The following is a 17023-nucleotide window of genomic DNA, read 5'->3' as shown; positions in this document are numbered from 1 at the left end:
ATTCCTCTTATGGCCGAGTATGCCACTGTATATATATATGTATATATATATACATATATATATATTGCATCTTCTTAATCCATTCATTGTTTTGTGTCTTAAGGAAGGCTGTTCAAGCCTAACTGCAGAGTATTTAATCCAGTTCAACTCAATCCATGCAGGTCTGAGGACAGTAACTATGGCCAAATATTCTGCTCCTAACTCACCGAATCAGTGCATGCCATCTGATTTTTAGACCGTGAAGCATGACCATGAGAATTACAGAGAAGGAGCAGGATAGAGGTAGTTGTCCTAGACTCCAGAGCATCTAACCCAATTGCATCTCGATGTCAACTCTAAGTATTACTCGCTGTGTTCCTTATCAGTTACTTCTGATGAATCAATACAGGGAAGGAATGGTTAGTAGCCTGTGTTGTAGCGTGCATTTGTTCAATAGATGTTTATTAAGCATTTATTATCTGGTCTGAGGTTACAGTTGTGAACAGACCAGGTAATTCTCTACTTCATGAAGCTTACATTGGAGAAACAGACATAAATAATCAGGGTAGTATAGGAGATGATGATATTATCCAAAGCAGAAGGACATTGATTCAGAATCTCAGAAAGAGTGTGCAAGTGGATGCCTGGCAGTTTTAGGTAGGGAAAGCTCCTTTTACCTTCCCTATCTTCCTTAGAGATGGTTGAGTAATAATCTATATGTTGGATCTGAAGCATAGTTTTGGATTGAAACTTACTGGTCTTTGTAGCATGACGTAAGTAGAAATGACCAGGCTGCAAATCTGGCTCAAAAATAGGGAAGAATTAGTGGACGGAGGTGGACCTTACAGGAGAAACCCAGGAAGAAATAACTGATAAGGAACACAGCAAGTAATACTTAGAGTTGACTTCGAGATGCAATTGGGTTAGATGCTCTGGAGTCTAGGACAACTACCTCTATCCTGCTCCTTCTCTGTAATTCTCAAGGCCATGCTTCACGGTCTGAAAATCAGATGGCATGCACTGATTCAGGGAGTTAAGAGCAGGATATTTGGCCATAGTTACTGTCCTCAGACCTGCATGGATTGAGTGAACTGGATTAAATACTCCGCAGTTAGGCTTGAACTGCATTCCTTTATGTTCTCTTCCTCCCCCACTCCCATTTTGGTTCTAGAACTTCGTTCGTCAAGATAAGGAAAAACAAGTTCAGGAAAACACAAGAGTGTGTTTCTCATGAGGCCTCTCGGGGTTCATGCAGGGGGAGTCACCTCCTTGGAAGAGTAGGCAGCATATGATGAAGGCAATAGGAGAAAAAGAATATATATGACTGGGTCATCTTAATGGTAGATTGGGGGGAGGCATGGGGAGAGGGTTCGTTTCTGACCTGATACATCGAACTGAGCTTAGTGACCCTTGGGGAGTATATCTGAGGCTGCCTTTTCAAAGTTCAGTACCGTGGCACAAAGCAGTTTTTGAATTCCTCTTGCATCTTGTACATCCTTGTATCTGTGTGTGTGTGTGCATGTGTGAAAGGAGAGACAAAGCAGCAGCCTTCTTGCCCCAAGCTGACTCTCTCACCACCTCCTTTGCTCAGGTGCAAATCGATGTCTCCAGTGAGGATCCTGAAGGAGCTCGTCCTTGTCCTTCACTGTAACCCCAACTTGACCCATCTGGACTTGAGCTCTAACAACCTAGGAATCACTGTGTCCATGATGATTTTCAGAACTTTGAGGCACCCATCCTGCAGCCTCAAGTATCTCTGGTAAGTCTTTGATTTGCCCGATCTGTCTCCAAGGTGGCATCTGTGTTTGGTGTCACTCTGAGGGCAGTAGTCAGTGCTGTAGCAAGAGGGTATTGAGAAAGGCGAGCAAAGGGAATGAGTACATGGGTGTAGAGCAGTGGTTCTCAGATTTTAAAGTATATCAGAATTGCTGAAGGGGGCATGTTAAAACACACATTCCTGATGGAAATAGGTACAACCACTGTGGAGAAAAGTCTGGAGGTTCCTCAGAAAACTGAATATAGAACTACCCTACGATCTAGCAGTCCCCCTCCTGGGCATATATCCAGACAATGCTACAAATCAAAAAGGTACATGCACCTCTTTATGTATAATAGCACTCTTCACAATAGCCAAGATATGGAAACAACCCAAATGTCCATCAGCAGATGAGTGGATTGAGATGTGGTACATATATATCATGGAATACTATTCAGCCGTAGAAAAAGAATGAAATAATGCCATTTGCAGCAACATGGAAGCATCTAGAGGTTCTTATACTAAGTGAAGTAAGTCAGAAAGAGAAGGACAAATACCATATGACACCACTTATATGTGGAGTCTGAAATATAGCACAAATGAACCTATTTATAGAACAGAAGCGGATTCACAGACATAGAGAACAGACTAGTGGTTGCTGGGGAGGAGGGAGTGGAATGGATTGGGAGTTTGGGGTTGGCAGATGCAAACAATTTCATTTCGAATGGATATGAGTGAGGTCCTACTGTACAGCACAGGGAACTGTGTCCAGTCTCTTATGATAGACCATGATGGAAAATAATATAAGAAAGGGAATATATATATGTGAATGACCGGGTCACTTTGCTATACAGCAGAAATTGGCACAAAGTTGTAAATCAATTATACTCTAATTAAAAAAACCAACCCCCCCCCCACAGATCCCTGGCGTCCACCCCTCCCCCCCAGATTCAGCAGGTCTACCACAGGGCCTCATAATTAGCATCTAGCAGACTCCGAGGGGATGCTGGACCGTGGATCACACTTTGAGTGGCACTTACCTGGAAGAGAGTAGCCATCCTGCCTCTGAAGGGATGAGGAACATGGAGAAAGCAGCTTCTGCTCATGGGGCAAGGGGGCCTCTAGATAAAGACCATCCTTCCCAGGAGTGACTCTTTTGATAGGTTGGAGTCCTGTGGCCTCACCTCTGAGGTTTGTCATCAGCTCTTTATGGAACTCGGCAAGAACACAAGTCTGAACTTTCTCAGCCTGGGGGACAACAGTCTCTGTGATGTTGAGATTAAAAGGCTGCAAGGGCCCTTGGGGACATCCAAGTGCCCCCTGAAGGAACTGTCGTAAGTCTTGCGGCTCTTTCAAAAAAAAAAAAAATCTTCCTTGCAGGTTGGAGTGGAAGGGTATGGGCGGCAGTGGGGAGGCTTCGGGATCCTCCTGTGGTATTCCCCCATCCCATTACAACTTCTAGTCAACTTCATTCTTCCCACTTTTCTCTCAGTAGGGTTCAGTCTCAGCCAGCTTTGCCCTCACCTTAGTTTTGGGTATGTGACCATCAGCCTCTTTGGTATAACCTCTGTAGGCTTCTGCTAGCCTCCTCTAAACATGGTGTTTTTCAACAAGGGGTGGTTTATTTATTTTTGTCCCCCAGGGGACATTTGTACACTTGGTTTTCACATTTGGGGAGGGGAGGATGCTCCTCGTATCAGTTGGATAAAGACCAGGTATGATCAGTTTTCTGCAGGATCCTGGAGGCCTCCTCCAGTAAAGAATGATCTGGCCCAAAAGTCAGTAGGACTGAGATTGAGATATCTTAGCTTCAGCCATCTTATTCTCCTCCTTGAAGCATTTGTTCTTTATCCAATTTAATCTTTGCATGATTTTGGGTCCCAGATGGGTGGCCCAAGGGATGGAGAGTTTGAGGAAGAAAAAAGAAACTGGGCATCTCGTGAGGCTCACCTTGCATCTTGACTTCCCGTAGACTGGAGAAATGCAGCCTGCCGGTGGCCAGCTGTCGGGACTTGGCCTTGCTTCTCATCAGCACCCATAGAATGACTCGCCTCTGCCTGGGATTTAATCAGATCCAAGATGCTGGCGTGAAACTTCTGTGTGCTTCCCTTGCTCACCCCAAGTGTCTCTTAGAGAGGCTGGTGTAAGTCCTTCCTGGCCCAGGTTCTGTAGTGGCTCTCCAAGGGGGGTAGGCATTGAGAAAGACCATGGCTCCTTCATTCGAGATCCAGTTACATCATGGAAAACTAACATTCATTAAGCAGTTACTCAAGGTGCTAGATGTTGTTGTAAATAGAGATTCTGAGGAGGACCCCAGATTGTGTTGAATCAATCTCTGGAGGTTGTGCTAAGGAATTCAGTTTTAACAAGGACCTTGGGAAATGATGATGCTTTCATCAACTGGTAGCTGAGTTCCTACCTCCAGATACAGATCTGCCCAAAGCTGGGGTTGTGTAAGAGGCAGACAAGCTCCCTGCCAGTGTTGGAGGATGCACTTTTTGAGTTAGATAGGACAACAACAATAGTTCAGATAGGAAGAAAAAGTGGAATGAGGAGAAAAAGAGGGGTGGGGTGGGTTTCTCATAAGGTCTTCTCCCACCAAGCTCTCTGAGGAGGTGATGCTTGAAGTAGAGACTTGAAGAACGTTGAGGAGGAAGCCACATGCAGAGGGTAAAGGTCCTGAGGTTGGAATGAGCTTGGGGTATTAGAGGAACAAAAAAACTAGTTTAGCTGGAGTGATGTGCATGAGGGAATAATGGGAGAGGGTGGAGCTGGAGAGGCAGGAAAGTGCCTGGAATATGCGCATGTGGTGTAGGACTTCTCGTTTTGTTTCAGGGTTCTACAAAGACGTGGTCAGAAAGACCATCCAAGCTGCTTTTGAAGGGTGGCCTGTAATGAGGGGCAAAAGTCTAAGCAGAAGCAGGTGCCTGTAGACAGGCAAGTGGCTAGGAGAGGGTCGGCCTGGGCCAGGTGGTAGGACTTCAGGGTGTATTTGAAGGCAGAGCCAATGGGAACTTGCTGATAGATTAGAGGTGGTTTGGGAGGGGAAGGAACCAAGAATGGCCACAGGTGATGGGCTTGAGCATCTGGGTGAAGGATGGTGGCTTTCTCTGGCCTGGTGAAAATGGGTTTGGGTGTAAGGAGTTTGGATTGGGACCTAGGAGTGTGAGATGCCTGTTAATCGACCATGTGGAGGTGTGTTCTGTGAGCAGGTGTATCCAGAACTGTAGGACTCCAGGCAGCTGGTGGGTAGGGATGAGAGTCCACATGCAGGGGTGGATGCTAAGCTGAGGATGCAGCTCTTTTCTTCTTGGGGGGAGATGTGGAATAGATGGAGAGTTGAGTTTTCTGAGATTGGATACTGTTCAGATAAGTATAAATGAAGGGAGAAGGCCAAACTTCTTGAGGTGCAAACATGGTGGTAATTGTGGTAAAAGACCATGGAATCTGAGCAAAGAAATGAAAGATTGGTACTCGCCTAACACTGAGACTCAAAGACCAGAATGTTAACAGGTAATGAACACGTACATCATAAGAACTAATATTAGACATGTGCAATCATTATAGCATAAAGTAATATAGAATTTATCATTATATCAATTTACCATGATATATTAATATTATATCATATATAATTAAACAATACATTCTATTACATAATACATAACACGTAACACTTATACAATGTATGATATATCATTATATAACATGTATTACATATAACATATACCTATAAATCAATTATATAACTATATAATACTTATTATATAACACCTGCTATATAAACATTGTATAATTATTCTATCCCTATGTATGATATAAATAATCTCTGACTATGACACATCTCCTGTAACTTGTATTGCACACTCTCACATTACTATACCAAACACTGTACGTGCATGTTTTCATGACAGACCATCATGGTCTCGACTTGAGGATGGAGGAGATGAAGCCTGAAGAGGGAAGAACACATCTTTGCCTGATGAATGAATGGCTGAGTGGCCTCTGAAGCCACGTCTGACTGGCTCTAGCTCCTGGGGTTCATTCCCAGCTACCTCAAGTCTATTTAAAATATTTTTCCTTTATTATTTCACATTTCTACTTACAAATTTAAAAAATTCTTAAACTTTATTTTCTTGATGTACAGGTGAACACACTTAATGGGTATACAGTTTGGTGAGCCGAGGGATAAATACACACCGTGAACCCATCATCACCATTCAGGCCATGAACGCATCCATCCCGTCCCAGAGTCTCCTCCCACCTCCTTTAGTGTTATTACTGCTTTCCTGTGTGGTAAATTTGATGTAGGATATGATCCACTTTTAGGTATATAGTATAGTATCGTCAGCTCTAGGCAGGGTCTAGGCAGTATAGTAGATCTTCAGAATGTATCTCACATGATTGAAACTTTGTATCCTTTGATCCCTGTTGCTTTATTTTTAAACCAACCACTAATGGCTGGTGTGTTCTCTGTGTGCTCATTGCATAAATCTGGAACAAGAAAGAGGAAAGTAAGCACAGATACTCTGCACATCCTGGCCTTTGCTCTGGGGAGACCTCCCAGGCGCCCTTGAAGGAGGGGCCTTGTTTTGGGCTGCTTTCCTGAAGACCTGTCTCTGTGACTGATCCCACAGGCTCTGGTTCTGCCAGCTTAGTGCAGCAAGCTGTAGGTACTTGTCAAACGCCCTCCTCCAGAACAAACGCTTGACACACCTGAATTTGAGGAAGAATAACCTGGGAGATGAGGGAGTGAAGTTTCTGTGTGAGCCCCTGCGTTGTCCAGATTGCAACCTGCAAGACCTGAAGTAAGCTTCAACACCTCCTCTTGGTTCGTGGTTGGGAGGAGGGCCATGTGACTTGACCTGTGAGTGTGTGAGGTTCTGGTGGAGTTTGAGTCCAGGGTGTGGAAGCCAGTCTATTGAGGGGCTTTGGCTTTTGTTGGAGGTGGGGGTGTGGGTGGATAGTGGTGATGAGGGGAAAAAATGGGAAGATGTGTGAAGGGCCAGCTGCACTGATCGTGGGTGTCAAGACCACCCTGTGGGTTTGATGACTGGGGGAGGGGCTCGGGGAACTCAGCATACTAGAAGTGACTTTGCATATTATTTATGCAATAAATGCTTATTTTCAACTATAAAGTCCATATCACTATCACAAAAGGCTCATGACTTCCAGTACAAATATTAGTGACTGTGGGAAGTTATCTGAATAACCACAGAGAAAGGGAGCTAAGGAATTCAGAAAGCTTTTAATGAACTTTTATTTATTTTCCTTTGTATATATTTTAATTATTTTTTATAACTTTAATAAATAGAAAATAATTTGATGACCTAAAAGGTAGCTGATGGAAAATTAAGTAGAATATTTTTGCCTTAGTCCTATAGAAAGTAAATTGACAGGATTAGCGTTAACTAGGCAGTGTGCCATTCAGATGAAACTTAAGTATACACAGTAGCCAAGTTTTAAGAAATTTTTTAAAGATAATTATTCAGTTATTTAAAAAAATCTAGATCAAACACTTATTCTATGCTTCATGGTAGCTCTTCTTAAGCATTATTTGAGGATTTTATTATTTTGGGATTTGACCCAGAGTAAAATGTATTTTTAAAGAAATTGAAAATGCCAAAACTAGTATTTGGTATCAGTCTAAAGCTTTTATCTTTATTTGAAGATGTGTTGTGTTTTAATGTAAGGTTGTCTAGCCCAATATAAAGACATTTTAGTTGAGTTATTGGTAGACCAAAAGTTTTATATATTATATAATGAGTTAGATTTTAGTTAAAATGTTGCCTTAAAAAAGATTTTTTAAAAAAGTGGTTATGCTGTCCAGTATGACACACACTGGCCACAGGTGTCTAAATTAAAAATAATGAAAGTTAGTGGCACAGTGGGTTAAAAATCCAAATGCACAGCTTGGGTAGCTGCAGAGGTGCAAGTTCAATCCCTGGCCTGGTGCTGTGGGTTAAAGGATTGGCATTGCCACCGTTTTGGCTCAGATTCAGTCCCTGGCTGGGGAATGTCCATGTGTCATGTGTGCAGCCATAAAAAAATTAAATTTATTTTAAATCAATTAAAATTAAATAAAATTAAGGTGGACTATAATAAAACTCTCAGTGCCTTCGTTACACTGACCACGTTTGAAGGGCTTAATGGTCACACGTAGTGAGCGGTGTTGGGTGAACAGCGCAGGTATAGGGTGTCAGCATCATTACAGAAACTGCTATTGCACTTTGCTCATCCACTGGGTACCAGAGGGTATGCGAAGCCACCTTTGGCCAGTGCTTCCTTGACACTTGCTTCCATGGAGCCACCAAAGCTTCCATTGTCATTTAAAAAACCCCTCCATAGGTCTTCTGCATACCCAGGTGTTTATAAACTCCGCACTTGTGTGAAAGTGTGTACGCCAACCAACATATCTGAGAATGTTCCAAATCCATACACAACAATTTTCACCCCTTTATGAGTATGTAGTACTTTGTTGAGGGAGTGTCTGTTTATGTAACCAGTACTCGGGCTGGTCCCCATCTTTGGAAATAGTTATAAAAGTTAGGCAGTGTGTCTGGGAACCTGTACTGTTGTGGATGTGTGTTAAGTATACTTATAGAATAAGTCCCTAGCAATAGAATGGCCAGGTCAAAGGGTATCTGCAATCCATGTTCTAACACACATCGCACCCCCGTCCTCTGCTTATATCACCACCTTCTAAGAGCATCTGTTACCTACACCTCTTGGCGCAGTGTTAGAAAATGTCCCTGATCTCTGTCAGCTAGAGGCGTAGAAAAATGGAAGTTTCCATCCAGGTGCAGTGGAAACCAGTCTGACTCATAACCACGATCCCTGGCCTTGCTCAGTGGGTCAATGATCCTGTGTTGCCGTGAGCTGTGGCGCAGGTCGCACATGTGGCTTGGATCCTGTGTGGCTGTGGCATAGGCCAGCAGCTGTAGCTCCAATTGGACCCCTAGCCTGGGAACCTCCATATGACGCAGGTGTGGCCCTAAAAAAAGCAAATAAAAAAAAGGAAGTTCAACAAGATAAACAAAGCTTTTTTTTTTTTTTTTTTGGCTGAACCATGGCATATGGAAGTTCCTAGGCAGAGTTGACGCTGTGACCTACCCCACAGGTTGCAGCAATACTGGATCCTTAACCAGGCTGGGGATTGAATTCACGGTTCTGCAGAGACAACGTCAGATCCTTAACCTTTTGTGCCACAGTGGGAACTCCAGGTTCAGCTCTTGATAGTTTTAAATGTGTGGACATGTGTCCTGAAGCCTGACTTCCTTTTATGGCTTCTTTAAGGATTTTTGCCTTAGGTTTGGCTTCTCTGCCTTAAGCTGTCACTCCTGAATTGTTTGACCTCTCTCTGCTCCCTGTGTCTGTCTGTGTCCTCCTCTGTGTCTGTTTTCCCTCTCATCTCTGTGTCTCTCCCTCCTAGCTTGCCTCTCCTTTCATGCTCTCTCCAAATATTTACCTGGATTACTTGCCTTGAATGTATTTTGCTATAATAATTCATTCATAGGGAATTTGGATCTGCCCTTAAGTGTGATTCTTGGTGTCTTTCTTGGCTCACATGTTGAGCTCGAAGGCTGCAAAACATGTGCTCTGATAGCAAAAGAGTCTGGGTGCTCTGAGAAGTGTCACAGGTAGAAGCCCTTCTCATGGGTGTGTTGATGGCCTGGGGAGGGAGACTTGCTCCTTTCACTTGCTTTCTTCCCCAGGTGAATAGAGTGCCCAGGGGTTTCAGACCTCCTAAATAGCTCCTTTGTCTTTCTGGGCTTGGGATAAGATGCCTGGTTTTGGCATCTCTTTTGGTTGGAAGAAAGTGAGAGGGACTGGACATTCAGAGCAAAGACGAAGGATTCAAGGATTACTCTCCCCCCACCCCCACCCTCTACATTTTTATCTTGCAGCTTGTCAGATTGTTCTTTCTCGGTGGAGGGCTGCCGGGAGCTTGCTGATGCCCTCAGGCACAATCAGAGTCTGAAAATTTTGGATCTTGGGGAAAATGATGTTCGTGACAATGGGGCGAAGGAGCTGTGTGAGGTTCTGAAGCATGTAAATTATGCACTGAAGACCCTCGGGTGAGTTCATGATGTTCTTTCTGCAGGAAGTCGTCCCCCCACCCCACCTCTCGGGGTGGAAAGGGGATAGTAAGTGGTCACTCGGGGCCGGTGTTGAGTGGGAAAAGGTGAAGGAAGTGTTGTACATGTAAGAATCTCCTCGGCTGGGCGTTAAACTCCAAGTTTAGAAAAAGTGCTTTACTTCGCCCCATCTTTGGTATATTGTAAATATTTTTACTTTCAATCTGTACATTTTGGACAGTAGGTGCTATGGTGCATGGCATACTTCCTGTCCTGTGAATCTTGGCTGTCTAAGGGGAAGACTGATTTTTTTTAAAAATTTCCCCAATACATAAATTTTTTTTCTACTGTACAGCATGATGACCCAGTTACACATACATGTATACATTCTTTTTTCTCACATTACATGTTCCATCATAATTGACCAGACAGAGTTCCCGGTGCTACACAGCAAGATCCCATTGCTAATCCATTCCAAAGGCAATAGTTTGCATCCATTAACCCCAAGCTCCCAGTCCCTCCTACTCCCTCCCCCTCCCCCAAGCAACCACAAGTCTATTCTCCCAGTCCATGATTTTCTTTTCTGTGGAAAGGTTCATTTGTGCCGTATATTAAATTCCAGATAGAAATGATATCATATAGTATTTGTCTTTCTCTTTCTGACTTACTTCACTTAGTGTGAGAGTCTCTAGTTCTATTCATGTTGCTGCAAATGGCATTATTTCGTTCTTTTTAATGGCTGAGTAGTATTCCATTGTGTATATATACCACATCTTTTTTTTTTTTTTTTTTTTGGAAGACAGATTTTAACCACAACGCCAGGTGCTTGCTCAGCAAACTAAGATGGTTTAGCCTCTGGTAATAGATTTTTCGGTTACCAGTAGCTCAAAGGATAGCCATCATTCACATAGGCAGTGCTCTCTGTGTCCTAGTTACTCCCACAAACAGTGTAGGGGCTTGGGGAAAACTGGGCTGAGAAGGTTAGGTCTTGAGATGAGCCCTGAAATAGCATCCCCAAGCCCCCCAAAAGAAAGGGGAGGGGAAAAAGCTCTTGGCGGGGGTATCAGCATATACAAGGGCTCAGAGGTGGGTTTTGCAAGGAAACTCAACAACATGTGGCTGGAACAGAGAGCGATAGGAATGGGAAAAGGGCATAAGGTATGGAGGAAAAAATTGTGTAGGTCAGGCTGTCATTGAAATGCTTACTGCATGCTTGGAAATGGGAAACACGCTATAATCATTACTTCATAGACTAGCATGGAGGCACCAGGAGGGCAGTACTTTTGTACCCATGTTATAGATGAGGAAATTGAGGCAAGGTGCTCACTTTAATAAAGTCTGATTCAGGAGCCAAGCAAGCCCTTTGTCTTCCAGCCTTATTGAGATGTAATGGATACATAACATCATATAAGTTTAAGGTGTAGAAACCGGTTTGTTTGATACATTTATCTGTTGCAAAGTGATTGCCGCTGTAGTGTGAGGTAAGACCTTCATCCCATCACATAGCTGCCATTTCACTTTCAAGTTTGTAAAACAGTATTATTAACTAGAGTCACCTTGCTGGTGTCTAGAAGGTAGTCATTTTATAACTGGAAGGTGGCACCTTTGGACCAATCTCTCCCCATTTACCCCCTTTCCTTCATCCCAGGAAACCACCCTTCTACTGTTTCTTTGAGTTTGGCTTTTTAAAGATTCCACGTATAAATGACATCATACAGCAATGTCTTTCTTTATGGAAATCCTGCCGTTTGTGACAACGTGAATGAACTTTGGGTGCATTGTGCTAATTGAAATAGGTCGGAAGCTATTTTTTCCCCACCAAATTTCTGTCCTTCAAGAAGCATTTTTCAGGTTCAATATTCTTTATCCTGTAGGTAAAGGAAAAGCCACCAGATTTATCCAAGTAAATCAGGGTCATAGTGAAGCTTTAAAAGCACCGAGGGTATAGTTTTAAGCCCACTCCCCCTGGGTGCTTCTTCCCAGAGGCAGAAAAGAGTTGAACATTTGCCGGTAGTTCCTTCACTGTAAGTGATAAAGTCATTTGTGATACTAAATTCACTTTCATGCAGTCTCATTCTCCAGCCTTAAAGCAGGTCCTGTCTTTTTGTACACGGGCTCCATCTTTGTCATCTAGGCTGGGGTTTCTCAACCATGGCACCACTGACATTTTAGGCTGGGTGATCTTGGCAGTGAGGGGCTGTCCTGTGCCCTGTAGGATGTTAAATAGCATCCCTGGCTTCCACCCACCAGATTCCATTAGCATCGTCCCAGTCTTAAGATAGTACCAAATGTCCATGGGGACAAATTGAGAAACACTGCTTAGAAGACAAAAGGAATACCATTAAAGATATATAATCAAGGTCGAGCACATATACTGCAGTGGTACAAGCCCTGCTGGGGGTGTGATCTGAAACATTTGCACACACCTGTTTGACACTGGAGCCTAGGCATTTCTCATCAGGATCTTCCTATCCATCAAATGCTCGATCTAGAAGCAGTCTCTGGAACATAATCAACCTCTTGAAATCTAAGGAAATACATCGATCCCCTGTATTCTTTTTTTTTAATATATATTTTTTTTAATTTTCCCACTGTACAGCGAGGGGGTCAGGTTATCCTTACATGTATACATTACAATTACCCTTTCTTCTGTTGCAAAATGAGTATCTAGACATAGTTCTCAATGCTATTCAGCAGGATCTCCTTGTAAATCTATTCTAGGTTGTGTCTGATAACCCCAAGCTCCCGATCCCTCCCACTCCCTCCCCCTTCCATCAGGCAGCCACAAGTCTCTTCTCCAAGTCCATGATTTTCTTTTCTGAGGAGATGTTCATTTGTGCTGGATATTAGATTCCAGTTATAAGTGATATCATATGGTATTTGTCTTTGTCTTTCTGGCTCATTTCACTCAGTATGAGATTCTCTAGATCCATCCATGTTGCTGCAAATGGCATTATGTCATTCTTTTTTATGGCTGAGTAGTATTCCATTGTGTATATATACCACATCTTCCGAATCCAATCATCTGTTGATGGACATTTGGGTTGTTTCCATGTCCTGGCTATTGTGAATAGTGCTGCAATGAACATGCAGGAGCACGTGTCTCTTTTAAGTGGAGTTTTGTCCGGATAGATGCCCAAGAGTGGGATTGCAGGGTCATATGGAAGTTCTATGTATAGATTTCTAAGGTATCTCCAAACTGTTCTCCATAGTGGCTGTACCAGTTTACATTCCCACCAGCAGTGCAGGAGGGTTCCCTTTTCTCCACAGCCCCTCCAGCACTTGTTATTTGTGGATTTATTAACGATGGCCATTCTGACTGGTGTGAGGTGGTATCTCGTGGTAGTTTTGATTTGCATTTCTCTTATAATCAGGGATGTTGAGCATTTTTTCATGTGTTTGTTGGCCATCTGTATATCTTCTTTGGAGAAATGTCTATTCAGGTCTTTTGCCCATTTTTCCATTGATTGATTGGGTTTTTTTTGCTGTTGGGTTGTATAAGTTGCTTATATATTCTAGAGATTAAGCCCTTGTCAGTTGCATCATTTGAAACAGTTTTCTCCCATTCTGTAAGTTGTCTTTTTGTTTTCTTTTGGGTTTCCTTTGCTGTGCAAAAGCTTTTCAGTTTGATGAGGTCCCATGGGTTTATTTTTGCTCTAATTTCTATTGCTTTGGGAGACTGACCTGAGAAAATGTTCATGATGTTGATGTCAGAGAGTGTTTTGCCTATGTTTTCTTCTAGGAGTTTGATGGTGTCCTGTCGTATATTTAAGTCTTTGAGCCATTTGGAGTTTATTTTTGTGCATGGTGTGAGGGTATGTTCTAGTTTCATTGCTTTGCATGCAGCTGTCTAGGTTTCCCAGCAATGCTTGCTGAATAGACTTTCCTTTTCCCATTTGATGTTCTTGCCTCCCTTGTCAAAGATGAATTGACCATAGGTGTCAGGGTTTATTTCCGGATTCTCTATTCTGTTCCATTGGTCTGTCTGTCTGTTTTGATACCAGTACCACACTGTTTTGATGACTGTGGCTTTGTAGTATTTCTTGAAGTCTGGGAGAGTTATGCCTCCTGCTTGGTTTTTGTTTCTCAGGATTGCTTTGGCGATTCTGGGTCTTTTGTGGTTCCATATAAATGTTTGGATTGTTTGTTCTAGTTCTGTGAAAAATGTCATGGGTAATTTGATAGGGATTGCATTGAATCTGTAGATTGCTTTGGGTAGTATGGCCATTTTTATAATATTGATTTTCCCAGTCCAGGAACATGGAATATCTTTCCATTTCTTTACATCTTCTTTGATTTCTTTGATTAAAGTTTTATAGTTCTCGGCATATAGGTCCTTTACCTCCTTGGTCAGGTGTATTCCGAGGTATTTGATTTTGTGAGGTGCAATTTTAAAAGGTATCATATTTTTGTATTCCTTTTTTTTTTTTTTGATCTTTTTGCCATTTCTTGGGCTGCTCCCGTGGCATATGGCGATTCCCAGGCTAGGGGTTGAATCAGAGCTGTAGCCACTGGCCTACGCCAGAGCCACAGCAACACCAGATCCGAGCTGTGTCTGCGACCCACACCACAGCTCATGGCAATGCCGGATCCTTAACCCACTGAGCAAGGGCAGGGACCGAACCCGCAACCTCATGGTTCCTAGTTGGATTCGCTAACTACTGAGCCACGATGGGAACTCCTTGTATTCCTTTTCTAAGGTTTCATTGCTGGTATACAGAAATGCAACTGACTTCTGAATGTTAATCTTATATCCTGCTACTTTGCTGAATTTATTAATCAGTTCAAGTAGTTTTGGGGTTGAGTCCTTAGGGTTTTCTAGGTATAGTATCATGTCATCTGCATACAGTGACAGTTTGATCTCTTCTCTTCCTATATGGATGCCTTTTATTTCTTTTGTTTGTCTAATTGCTGTGGCTAGGACTTCCAAAACTATGTTGAAGAGCAGTGGTGAGAGTGGGCATCCCTGTCTTGTTCCAGATTTGAGTGAGAAGGCTTTCAGTTTTTCCCCATTGAGGATTATATTTGCTGTGGGTTTATCATAAATGGCTTTGATTATATTCAGGAATGTTCCCTCTATACCCACTTTGGCGAGGGTCTTGATCATGAATGGATGTTGGACTTTGTCAAATGCTTTTTCTGCGTCTATTGAGATGATCATATGATTTTTGACTTTTTTTTTGTTAATGTGGTGTATGATGCCGATTGATTTGCATATGTTGAACCATCCTTGTGAACCTGGGATGAACCCAACCTGGTCATGGTGTATAATTTTTTTGGTATGTTGTTGGATTCGGTTGGCTAAGATTTTGTTGAGCATTTTTGCATCTATATTCATCAATGATATTGGACGATAGTTTTCTTTTTTGGTGGTATCTCTGTCTGGTTTTGGAATGAGGGTGATGGTGGCCTCATAGAATGTCTTTGGGAGTATTCCTTCTTCTTCAACCTTTTGAAAGAGTTTAAGGAGGATGGGCACCAATTCCTCTTTATATGTTTGATAAAATTCGCCTGTGAAGCCATCTGGTCCTGGACTTTTATTTGTAGGGAGTGATTTTATGACCTCTTCAATTTCATTTCTAGTGATGGGTCTGTTCAGTTGGTCTGTTTCTGCTTGATTCAGATTTGGCAAGCTGTAAGATTCTAGAAAATTGTCCATTTCTTCCAGATTGTCAAACTTGTTGCCATACAGTTGTTCATAGTATTCTCTTATGGTTTTTTGTATTTCTGCTGTATCTGTTGTGATTTCTCCTTTTTCATTTATACTTTTGGTTATTTGGGTTCTTTCTCTCCTCTTTTTAGTGAGTCTGGCCAGGGGTTTGTCAATTTTGTTCACCTTTTCAAAGAACCAGCTCTTGGTTTTATTAATTTTCTCTATTGTTTTTTGAGTCTCTATTTTATTGATTTCTTCTTTGATCTTTATAATTTCCTTCCTTCTGCTGACTTTAGGTCTTTTTTGTTCTTTTTCTAATTTGTTTAGGTGGAGGGTTAAGTTGTCAATTTGGGATCTTTTCTCTTTTTTTGAGAAAGGCCTGTATTGCTATAAATTTCCCTCTGAGCACTGCTTTTGCAGCATCCCATAGATTTTGAGAGGTTGTGTCTTCATTATCGTTTGTTTCAAGGTAGTTTTTAATTTCCTTCTTGATTTCCTCATTGATCCATTGGTTTTTTAGTAGCATGTTGTTTAGTCTCCATCGAGTAGGTTTTTGTCATTTCTTTTCCCATGGTTGATTTCTAATTTCATGGCATTGTGGTCAGAGAAGATACTTGAGATAATTTCTATGCTTCTGAATTTGTTGAGATTCACTTTGTGTCCCAATATGTGGTCGATTCTTGAGAATGTTCCATGAGCATTTGAGAAGACTGTGTATTCTGATTTTTTTGGATGTAGTGTCCTGAAGATATCAATTAAGTCTAACTTTTCTATTGTTTCCTTTCGGATCTCTGTTGCTTTATTGGTTTTCTGTCTAGAGGATCTGTCCATTGATGTGAGGGGGGTATTTAGGTCTCCTACTATGATTGTATTCTCATCAATATCTCCCTTTATGTCTGTTAATGTTTGTTGTGTGTATCTGGGTGCTCCTATATTTGGGGCATATATGTTGATGATAGTAACATCCTCTCCTTGGATGGATCCCTTAATCATTAAGTAGTGTCCTCCTTTGTCTTTCTTTATGTCTTTTGTTTTAAAGTCTATTTTGTCTGATATGAGCGTTGCGACTCCTGCTTTTCTGTCATGTCTATTGGCGTGAAATATTTTTCCCCACCCTTTCACTTTCAATCTATATGTATCTTTTGTCCTAAGGTGAGTTTCTTGTAGGCAGCATATTGAAGGTTTTTGCCTTTTTATCCACTCAGCCACTCTGTGTCTTTTGATTGGGGCATTCAGTCCATTGACATTTAAGGTGATAATTGATAGATGATTATTTATTGCCATTTGAACCTTTCTATGTTTCTCCATTCTTCTTTTTTTTTTTTTTTTGGTTGGATGGTCTCCTGTTATTATCTGCTTGAGTGTATTTTTTTTTTCATTTTTTGCAAATGCAATATTTGGTTTTGGCTTGTGGTTGCCTTGTTTTTTAAGAATGCTAACCCCTTCCCATAATTGTGTGTTTTAGCCTGATGGTCCTGTAAGTTCAAACACTTCATTACTATATTAAAATTAAGAAGAGAGACATACATACAAACAAAAAGGGTTATTTACTTCCTA

At 41.9% G+C, this 17023-nt stretch overlaps 1 protein-coding gene across 6 annotated transcripts in view; it reads left to right on the top strand.

The window, feature by feature from the left end:
- NLRP13 (NLR family pyrin domain containing 13) overlaps positions 1–17023 on the top strand; it is a 107802-nt gene that overhangs the window by 71396 nt on the left and 19383 nt on the right. For all 6 annotated transcript variants that reach the window (XR_014806756.1, XM_084962184.1, XM_084962185.1 and 3 more), the window contains 5 exons: positions 1571–1738; positions 2899–3069; positions 3708–3878; positions 6373–6543; positions 9643–9813. Coding sequence is in view for 5 of the 6 variants with exons in the window: in XM_084962184.1 (XP_084818310.1) it covers positions 1571–1738; positions 2899–3069; positions 3708–3878; positions 6373–6543; positions 9643–9813 (852 nt within the window). In the remaining variant the exon portion in view is untranslated. The remainder of the gene's footprint in view (positions 1–1570; positions 1739–2898; positions 3070–3707; positions 3879–6372; positions 6544–9642; positions 9814–17023) is intronic.

This window comes from Sus scrofa, chromosome 6 (assembly GCF_054392235.1).
Source record: "Sus scrofa isolate SSC_HxYL_T2T_F1_AM1 chromosome 6, Sscrofa_HxYL_maternal_Yorkshire_Landrace_v2.0, whole genome shotgun sequence".
Taxonomy (NCBI): Eukaryota; Metazoa; Chordata; class Mammalia; order Artiodactyla; family Suidae; genus Sus; species Sus scrofa.
This window is presented reverse-complemented; position numbering and strand designations above follow the sequence as displayed.